The sequence below is a fragment of the Silene latifolia genome, chromosome 11 (assembly GCF_048544455.1).
Source record: "Silene latifolia isolate original U9 population chromosome 11, ASM4854445v1, whole genome shotgun sequence".
In the NCBI taxonomy this organism is placed as follows: domain Eukaryota; kingdom Viridiplantae; phylum Streptophyta; class Magnoliopsida; order Caryophyllales; family Caryophyllaceae; genus Silene; species Silene latifolia.
Window position 1 is genome coordinate 183709627 of NC_133536.1, and position 11083 is coordinate 183720709.

General features: G+C 33.2%; 1 protein-coding gene across 1 annotated transcript; it reads left to right on the forward strand.

Moving 5' to 3' along the window:
• Window positions 1–7242: 7242 nt before the first annotated feature.
• Window positions 7243–9319, forward strand: LOC141615228 (histidine-containing phosphotransfer protein 4-like). Its single transcript, XM_074433684.1, has 5 exons — window positions 7243–7466; window positions 8037–8167; window positions 8254–8322; window positions 8628–8699; window positions 9030–9319. The coding sequence occupies exons 1-5, from the start codon at window positions 7407–7409 to the stop codon at window positions 9118–9120; spliced, it is 423 nt and encodes a 140-aa protein (XP_074289785.1). The 5' UTR covers window positions 7243–7406; the 3' UTR covers window positions 9121–9319.
• The last annotated feature ends 1764 nt before the right edge of the window (window positions 9320–11083 follow it).

Here is an 11083-nt window from a genome sequence, read left to right on the forward strand (position 1 = left end):
TTTTATTAATTTGGGATACAATTGGATTCAACCACAAATTGAAATGAATACCTGGTTCTCTTGGTCTCTGAACACATGGACAGTACCAAAACATGGATTTATTAGTTGGGTTGCAGGACACAAAAGGCTCCTTACTCAGAATACATTGACGAGTATGAATATTGCTCATTCCAATCTATGCTACATGTGTGGAGTGCAGCAAGAGACACATAACCATCTTTTTTTTTCCAGTGTGTGTATAGCAGAGTATGCTGTAAATTGGTAGCGGATTGGTGCAAAGAACAGATGCCTGAAGAAGAGTGTATTAACCGGTGATGCTGGAAAAGGTTCAGATCACTTTGTAAGAAGAAGGTATTAGGAGTTATAATGGCAGGTCTGATATATCACATATGGATAACAAGGAATCACTGCAGACTTGATCATTTCCTCATTAGACTAGAAAAGTTGGTTCAACAAATAAAGCAGGATGTTAGATTAAGACTAAGGAATTGTAAGATTGAATGTAATTCGAATAGTGTTAAGAATTGGTTAGCGTTAATTGTAATGTCATGAAGGAAGTTAGTTAGACTATGCCTTCTAAGTTGTATGTTTGGAGATTATGATTTTAATGAAAAGTTTACATTTTTCCCAAAAAAAAAATTATATACTCTCTCCTATTCTAAATAACGTTTCCTCTTTTCTTTTTCATCTATTAACAATGTTTTCCCTATTTCCTTATTTAGTAAAGTTTTATACTTATTTTAATCACCTCACCCCACAACAATACTTATTTTAATCACTTCACCCTCACAATAATACCTCACAATACCTTCTCTCTCTCCAATTACCTCACCCCACCACAATACTTTATCTTATTTAATTCAAACCTCTTAATATTTATGCCATTCATGAATAGGGAGGTTTATATAGACTAGGAGGGAGTATATCGTATAAAAGTTTCAAGGTTATAAAAACTAAATTTTATTATATTTGATTAATTAAATTTCAAACTGAACAAAATTAAGGAGATTAATTACACTTCCACCTTTCCTACTAATTTATCACAATTATATTATTTTTTGTTAGCAAAAATCCTCAACTTACTTGTTGCTAATTTGGATGTTTGGCCGCCTAAAAATATCTCAATCTAATTTTAAGTATAAACAATGGAATAAAATTTTAGTTCATGCCTTGTAAAGTTCGAGCCTGTTACTCCCGGATGGCTTCTTGGTATACGTGGTTTACAGGTTATCACGTATATCCAAGGATTTACCCGATATGCAACAAAGAAAGCGGTTGTGGGTTCTCTCGTCACCAAAAAAAACATTTATGTTATTAAATAATCTGCTTGGTAAGTTTGTATAAGGAAGGGCAATTGATCAAGCACAAACTATAGTTGCTGGCAAAAAAGCTTCATCGTCCAACCATGTCATCCGATACTCCGATTCCTAAACTAACCATGTAAGGTAAACCCTTAACTCTCAATTATTACAGTCTGTATATCATACGTAGTCCTCCATTTATTCTTGTGTGATCTGTAATTTAAGAAATTATTCATTCAAGAATCCTAAATTAAACCTTTGTCATTTGTCATTCATGCTACTTCTTCAGTTCTTTGCTCTTCATTTAGTCTCCCGTGAAGACGGATGTTAAGCAATAAAACGGGCCAAGTATCATCCCACATTCCCACTTGTGCATATAAGACAAATATGCTGCCTTTCCTTATGCATTATGCTTTTGTATTCATATTATTTGACCTTTTTTAAGCTTAATTAAGACGGATATACTTGTCTTATATAAGAATTTGTGCTAAAATTGAACATAAAAAAATCTTTTATGCAATAAATTTATGATAATGATTATTGTGGTGGATTTAAGTCCATCATCATCTTCATGTCTTTTGTACTTTCTCTTACGCAATTTCATTATTTAATTTTTTAATCATTTCAATGACACGATGTGGGAGGACAGATAGTTATTATTATAAGGCTTGCTTTCTTGGAATTGTTAGTTTAGAGTTTATGCACTTCAACACTTGTTACATGTGGAGATTGTAGAGCTTTAACATTTTGCAAGATGGTACCCGTTACGGTCTAATACCATGTGAAATAATCGTCTCAAAGAAAGTAAACGCGCTAGTTAACTAGCTCTTAGTTTCATGGAGTATTTTGTGGAGGATTTGGTGGGGAAAGGGAGAGGGAGGGGGAGGGGGAGGAAGGGAATATGGGATATAAAGTCCCTTGTTTCGTTAGCAAATTCGGGTATTGGGAAACGGAGGGTGAGCCAAATCAAAATCCCCTTGGTGTCTTGGATTGATGATTGAACCAATTGATTTTGATTCAAGGTCGAATGGAGAGCTCACGTAAGGGTATTTACTTTTGTACACAGTTGTAGAAAAAAATATGTAAACGAAATAAAAACTTCGAGTATCTCATTGGCGTACAACTCATTGTGTTAGACTTCGAATTTTCTATTTTATTCTTTCTCTATGCCATTGGCGAGTTGTTTTCTCCTTAGGATGCTTAATGTTTAAAATGGAATTTGCTTTTTATCATCCGGGATTCGCTTTTCTTGATATGGATCGTTTGATCCCTCTCTGACATGAACCATGCTACTTGATTATGTGCTTGGATGAAGGCTCATGTCCCATGATAGAGTATATCATTACGCCGGAAGTTCTAATCCATTTACAATCATAATTTACACTTATCAGTATTGTCATGGCAGAAGAAACAGATGTCCATCAAATCCTAGAGCAATTAGAGGTTCATTTTATTATTTAACTGAAGATGAACAAAAGTAAGTGGTCTAGTTAGATTAAACTAGCTAAACACGTAAGTGCTACGGATCTTTATTTTGTTCAAATAGAAAAGCTTTAGTCTCTCATATTGGTCGTTTGAGAACTATGATAAGAGAATTCACGTCTTTAGTTGTATACGTCTGACACCCCAGTTCCATACCCGGTCAACGCGGGGACATTGAATGGATTATGCAGTTATTGTTGGTAAATCTATTATATATAGTCTACTAGTAATTACATACATTTGGAGCATGACGTTGATGATGACATGGGACAATTGGACTTATGTCCAGGGTTTTATCCAAAGAATTGAAAACTGGGTTTGTGTTTATGATTTTTCTAATGTAAATAATCTTAAAGCATTATTCGGTACTTAACCATTGGATACTTTGGTCGTTTTACAGTCATTCGATACTTTGTACTCTCTTGAAAGATGATTGTGATGATTCAAGTGCTTTCTTTTTTCTAGCATGTCTGTTATGAGTAATTAAGGTGTTGTCCAATTTATCTAGTTGGAGCTAAATCAAGTGTATCAACAAATTCAGGCCAATGTAAGTCCCTAAATGTCAAACAGGCCATGACATTCTTATGCACCGGATAGATATAGGGTTACTATGCTGTAAGAAAACGGTCAAGATATTAGGAAGCATATTTAATTCCAACTTTAACTCGACTTCCTTGTTGACTAAAGTTTGAATTGTAACTTTGGCCCTATTCATATGTTGACATAGAATAAGGAAGCTATCAAGGCAACGCAAGCAAATGCTTATATTGCCTCTTAGTTTTGAACATCTGTGCTTTTATATTCAACATAATTGCCACCTTTTTTTTATGAAATAAGTATTCTTTAAAGTGAATTAATCTTATTCATTCCTTTCAGTATTATGTCTCATTGGAGGCAGTTTTTTCTGACAAACACTATTTATTCTACACCTTGTTTACCAGGTATGCTTTTGATGTAGCTCACTAGCTCTTCATGTGCCATTTATCAGCTCACTGCTCACCGGTTTACCTGTGAATGACTCGTGCCATTCTGCCCTATTTTCCCTAGTTGGTGAATTTTGAATTTTTCTTTTCTGCGAGTGTTATAAATGCAGAATTATTCGAGCGGAATGTACAAGAATAAGGATACAAATTAAGTTGATTTAAAATTTAGCTCTCTACATGTCTTGTCTCATAATTGAATCCTATTTTTACCATACAATCAAATATAAAAAATTTAAAAAGCCAAATCTCAACTTTGATAGAATGTCGTATTTCCAAAAAAGTGTTGAGTGCATATATATCGTTCTCGTCATACATCCAAATCTCCTTTCTCGCCATACACAAGAGAGTTTGAGGCACTACCGCATTAGGGTACTACTATTGTTGTCCCTGATGTTGTTTTGCTGTTCGAATTTGATTTTTAAAACTAAATTTATTGTTTCGATCCTTGATTGACAATGGGGTTATGGTATACTATAGTTATAGTAAAAAAATTCTCTCAATAGATCATGGATATAGTGGTATTTGGTAGTGGTATATGCGGAATATTATTATGCATAGTTTTCTTTTAGTAGTCCTACATGCATTGAATGAAAAAATTGTTGATGTAATAGATAATTACATTTCATTTATCTATTCATCTTTAAATTTGTGCTTATTAATAAGGGATTTGTTTTGTTGTAAAAAAATGCACTAACTAATATCTAAGTAAAAGGGTTGTACTATTTTTCTTAAGTAGCCTACACTACAACTTACCTGTCAAGGCATTTTGATGCTGGGCCCCAAACAACAAATTCTTATCGCGTCCACGATGATTCTTATCAACATTGGAGCAATGATAGGAAGTAGAATATCTTCTATGCACTAACTGAGAAAGGGACTAAAGAAAGTTGAGAATAAATGATGTCACTCCTGGTCACTAGCAGTTAGCTATTCTTTATCAGGTGTGGATCTATTTTGAGAAACTGTAATAGACGCCGAAGGAATAAAGGGCATCCTTTTGTGATATACAAACTGGAACTAGACATTTGGGCCCAAATCTTTCACGGCTGACACTCCTGATGAGGTAAGCTGAGAACGACATTTATAAGTCTTAATCACTGTGAATAATATGTGTGAGTGTTATATTCATGTTTGTTGAATTTTTTTATTTATTTAGAGGGCATCACACGTGCAATATCAATGCAAACATATTTTTGATCTTACTAATTGACATATATGAAATATGTTGTTTACTTTCCTAATTTTTATTTTCTAAATTTTCAAGTTTGTAAGTAGTAGTACCGAGTATGTTTTGTCGCAATAAATGAGCTTTATGACTAGAGTAGTAGACATTTCTATTTTCTAGTGTACTTGCAAACATTCTTGGAACAAATTTGAATTGTGTGAGGAACTTGGTGAAATATGGATCCTCGGGAATTGTGTGTCTTTACCGTGTCCATGCTTAGCAACAATTTCTGTAAACCAGGTTTCTCACTTTTTTTATATATTTTTGCTGATCTTTAAATGAAGAGATTTATTTAAAGGCCCATTGTATTTAAGATGTCACAAACCTGAATATTTGGGGAATGATATTAATCTTATCGATATTAACAGTACAAACGTAAGATCTATCTTAAAATAGGACCATTGTAAGTATCATAGTAATTTGACAGGTACTATGAGTCTATGGTTAGCAAGATTTATAATATCCGTCTTATAGTAAATGTTAGATAACCTGGCAGATACACAGGTGTTAGCTTTTAGCCATTGGCGATAATCTTATCAAATAAATCAATCACAATGAATTGTGATGAGAATCTGAATCTGGTTAGAGAAGCATTCTTGGCATAAAAGTGGGTATTTGAGCACTCTAGTACTTGTAAGGTAGCTTTTGGGTGGACTCTAGAGGTTCTTAAACCCTCTAATCATGTCATTAAATTGTGACATCGGTCGTGATTGCGGTGTTTTACTATGTTGGGACGGTGTAGTTTGTCTTATCTTGTTTATGCTTGACTCGTCTAAACTGAAGCGATCTAATGTTAGTTATGTAAATCCAATATTAGCTGTTTTTGAAGGTCTTTCACATATTAGAATCTATCGACTAAGAAACCTTTATTATGTATTTCCCGATACTTAATGCCATATACCTTTAATGGATTATACAATGAAAAGACCCTATTAACAAACTATTACATCTTTTTGTTCATAGTTTTTCAATCGATAAATATTGGTGATAGACAATACTTTTCGCATTTTTTAATGAATTTATTATGATCCTATAGACATATATTTTTACAAATTAGAATGTGCCACTTTTAAGATTTTTGCTATAACTTTATTCTATACTCCATAGTGGATTACAACATGTTGTTCTATAGTGTATTTCATGCACGTATGATTTGTCTTGTACTTTGCATTTTCAGGGAATCTGTCCTGTGCCAATAGCCCAATTGCATTAAGAGCATAACATGCTTCCTTAGGTGACACTTTCTACAAAAAAGGTTCAATCTTCTACATCCTTCCAAGTGTTTTGGATTATCTTAGACTGGGTAAGATTGAATAACTGTAATGAATTAATGATATACTACTATGATATTTACAATTTTTGTAAGGATCTATAAATTTCTCATAAATTTCATATTTAGTCGTTATCTAATCGGGTGAAGATGCCTCGAGTAATATTATTATACCTCTTTAGAAATTAGGGAGTTAGCTAGTGAATGTTTGTTACCAATCTTACCATTTACCGTACTGTTCAAGGGTTTTAAGAGGAACGTTTTCTCCAAAACACACGATGGATGGTGAGGACATTTGTTTTGGATAATTTCAATTCAATTTCTACACAAAGGTAAGATTGCATACATCCGATCCCCATTACCCCGCAATTTGCGGGAGCAATTGAGGGACTGAGGTAATGTTATTGTATTTCAATTCATAAAAAAATTTTAATTGATGATTATATGTTTACAACATTAGAAACGGAAATTTATGGCCAATGTAGGAATTCATGCCCTACTCTTTTGAGGAGGGTTGATAAGCCAATGGCTTTCACTTCTGCACTCATCTAAATGGATGAGACAAGTTGGTTTTTATTATAAAGGATCATCCTAGTTTTCTTTTCTTATCCAAAAAAAACCATGTAAACAGAAGATAAACAACGTGTATATCTTATGTGTCTTAGCAATAGATATGGCTACACAAAAATTTCTAATAAGATCCGTTGTTTCTACTTTATACAGAATTTTTTACTTGCACCATCATCTTGTGAAAACAACTTCTTACTATAGAGGGTAGTATAAGGTTGATTTTCCCGTCGTTTGATAATTAACTGCCCTAATATCTTCACTCGTTCGTAGCATGTTTCTTACTTTTCATCCCCCACTTGTAATCGTGTACCAATTGATTTTTTAACAAGTGTAAGGAAACAATTGAACAAGTGAAAGATATTCAATGGCACTACCAATTCAAAAGAATCTGCATGATGGCTCATGATGAGGATAAGGTTCTTAAAATTTTATCAAATTCTCAGTCATTATGAAAGCAATGTGTATTGTTAAAGCTGCTAGGGAAGTATATAAATAGTCTTTTGAACTGTTGGGAAGGTCAGTGATATACATACTTCTTAGTTCTTATAATTGTAGTCTTACTCGGTTAAACCATAATGGATTCAAAGTCTTTCCAACTGCGAATTGTGCAAATAAGGAAATCTCTATTTGAACAGGTCTTCTGTTTTCTGTTTATTCTACACAAACCTCTTAGTTGTTACTCTTGCTCGTAATTATGTAACCATGAAACTTAGACCAACAGTTTAATTTTTTTTTGGCTCATTTCCTGTCTAAGCTGTACCTAAAGAGTCGTAACTTGTAATTAATCATGCTACATTATGATGCAAACCAAGTTTTGAGAAATGAATGCATAATTATTTTTATGTAAGACGTGGTATTCAACCTTTATTGTTTGATGAAACTAAGTATCTTTAGCTTGTAAGAGATGAAACTAGAATCATGTTATTTCAGATATGGTTCTTTGTTTTGTCGAAATGGGCATGACCCCTAATGGTTTTTTAAGATCGTGAATATTTTAGCACATATGCTAGACCTAAGATCAAAGGTTCAAATCATTAACCCCCCCCCCCTCTCTAATTTTCCTTCTAAAATCTGCAACTGTGCTATTTAAATAATTTGTATTCGGGATTTGAATAACCTACATGCGTTCAGAACCTATTATCATGGTCTGCATTTTGTCCGCTTGCTAATCTCCTTGTGTCTCATATGCATATAATATGCTGCAGGGATACCTTGATAAGCAGTTTGTCCAATTAGAGGAGTTGCAAGACGCTGAAAATCCTAATTTTGTTGATGAAATTGTGACATCATATTACTCTGATTCGGCTAGGCTTATCCAAAAAATTGAGCATGCACTGTGAGTATACTGTGAAGGGACTAGAGCTTCGAATTTGTTATGATCCTCTTGATAAACATGTCAATAATTATATTTCACTCTCACAGGACAAAGCATCACCTAGACTTTGATATGCTGGATAATTTAATGCACCAGTTCAAGGGTAGCAGCTCAAGGTATTTAAACTACGCTGGACTTATTATCTAGTTCCTAAATGATGTTTTCTAACCAAGTTATGGCTCGGAAATTCCCTTATGTTTATGAAAACCTAACGGTAAATGAAAGTTTGTACATTAAATTTTACTAGTGTCACTATTTTCCTCTGGATTCCTTTGCTTTTGGATTCACTTTCTAGAAATAATGGCCACATGAAATTGTAGTGTCACTTTTTTTTCTCTGGATTCTTCGCTGTTGGATTCACTTCACACATAGATACAATGACCAAATGATAGTGTTGAACTAATTTCTCTGTAAATTGCAGCATTGGAGCTAGGAAAGTAGTACATGAATGCTCACACTTTAGAGATCTTTGTGCAGCAGGAAATGCAGACGGGTATGACTTGTTTTTCTTACTATACTTGCACTGATTTTTTCCATTTTCACAATTATAAGTTAAATCAGTTTTTTCCATATTCGGTCAAGTAAAAGAACCACAACTACTGGAATATTATGGAATTAAGCATAAATAACTCACTAAAGTATCTGCAATTCTTTTGTTGCAAAGTTGATGCGATTTTCAACATTTTTTTTATAATTATTATTATTGTTGGTCAGTTGATAATATCCTCTACCTTAGGTACGATCCTTTAAGGCACCAATGTAATATTATTGTAATCTTCTAAAGTTAATCATTGATCGGATTCATTGCATGCATCAATTTTAGGTGCATCAAGTCGTTTCAGATGATTAAGCAAGAGCATGTTATGCTTAGAAACAAACTTGAAGCTTATTTCCAGCTGATCAACACAACATAAGGGTATTAAGCAATAGATGTTATGAATAATACTCCGTATAAAGTTATACTTCTGCCTCACTAATAGCAGATCTGAGTTGCACATCTATTATATGTATAAAGTATGTAAGCTACACCTTTGTTGTAAATAAGGCGTTGTGCTTGTTGTTAAAATCCCGATACGATTCTATGATTCTACGATTTTACGATCCAAAAATGATTGACCGATCCCGGATCCTACGATTCTATCATGTTTGTAGAATCTTACATCTTATTTATTTGAAATTTTCTAGAGGTAGAATCATAATACGATTCTACGATCTTACGATCCTACGATCCGACTCCATAGTAAACATATTAAAATATATTTTTATATAATGACATCTTAAAATCCAAATTTCATGTAATTTGTAGAGACCTGTTCATGAAATGATACTAAACTCATTAATTATCAATATTTTGGGTATAAATAAGTGTTTTGATCCTCAATTATATATTTTTACCAAATAAAAAACTATATTTAGTGAATTTGTAGAATCTTATGATTCTACGATCCGATTCTACCGATTCGATCCTAACCTCCCCATCGATTCAAAGTAGAATTCCGATCCTAATAACATTGGGCTGTCATTGTGTGTATAGCAGATTTGAGTTGCACTTCCTGGTTATCTACTGTGACTTGGTGAGTGTACATGAGTTTATCCTAAACGTAAACAAAACAGTAGCTTTGCATTTTGCAGGCTATATTTGGATGCAAATTGAGGTTTTTTTTTTCATTATTGTAATTTTGATTAAATTTGAAACTCTAAATTTTAAATGATGCATTATATAAATCTTGTCAAAGTTATAAATTTTGTTTATAGTGTAATTATTACCTTAATCAGAAAAATTAGCACCGACAATGTAGCCACCTAGTACTCGTGTCAACATGCATGGGTACGAATTGAACCCCATAGACAAACACGTGTTCCTCCTACAGTATTGTCACGCCCCGAAAAGAAGACATGCAGCTCAAAATAACTCTTTTTATAATAATAATAATAATAATAATAATAATAATAATAATAATAATAATAATAATAATAATAATAATAATAATAATAATAATAATAATAATAATAATAATAATAATAATAATAATAATAATAATAATAATAATAATGGCAGTGGAATTACAAGGGCGTCACCGTCGTATTTCCCCTCCGGAAAATACACGGCTGTTACAACAAAAAAAACAAAGCTAAAAGGATAACAACTTTATATACTATAATTATTCATCCTAAATCATTGATCCTATCTAAAATTCCTCACACTTGACCTTCCCCAATACTTGTACATGAAAAAGAATGAAAGTAACGGAATCAGCTAACCACAGGCTGAGTATGACTCCGGTCACCTCCATCGGCCCTAGTTTCTTGTTTTTTAATATTTTAATAATGTCTCACAAGGCTGTGTAATAGGTCACATGAGTACAATAGACATGCACAACTTGTCATTTAAATATGCAACATTTCATTTTACTCTTATACCGGTTTACAAATCTTAAAAGGAGAGACATTACGGAGCCGAAACTCCTCCGGGCTAAGCCCACCTCCATGTACATAGGATAAGAAATCCGGATCTGAGATCCATCTCGGCCATTGCCGAATAACATAATTATTGTTCATATGGGGTCATACCTCCCCCTCTCCTCCTTTCATGTACACAGTATAGAATAATGTCGTCCCTATCCAATAATCGTATCCCGAATACTACAATTGGCCAATAGTATATTATAACAGAAGTATAAACATGACCGTCATATGTTCATACAAAGACAGTTAATATAACATGTGAATAACATAATGAGAATATAACATTTTTCGGTCGATATTACTATACAATAATCACTACATTATTACTTATTTATACGACGAAGGATCCCGAAATCATACCTTTATTATGGTTCCATAGTAATAGACGTAGTGTATGAATTATACGCCCTT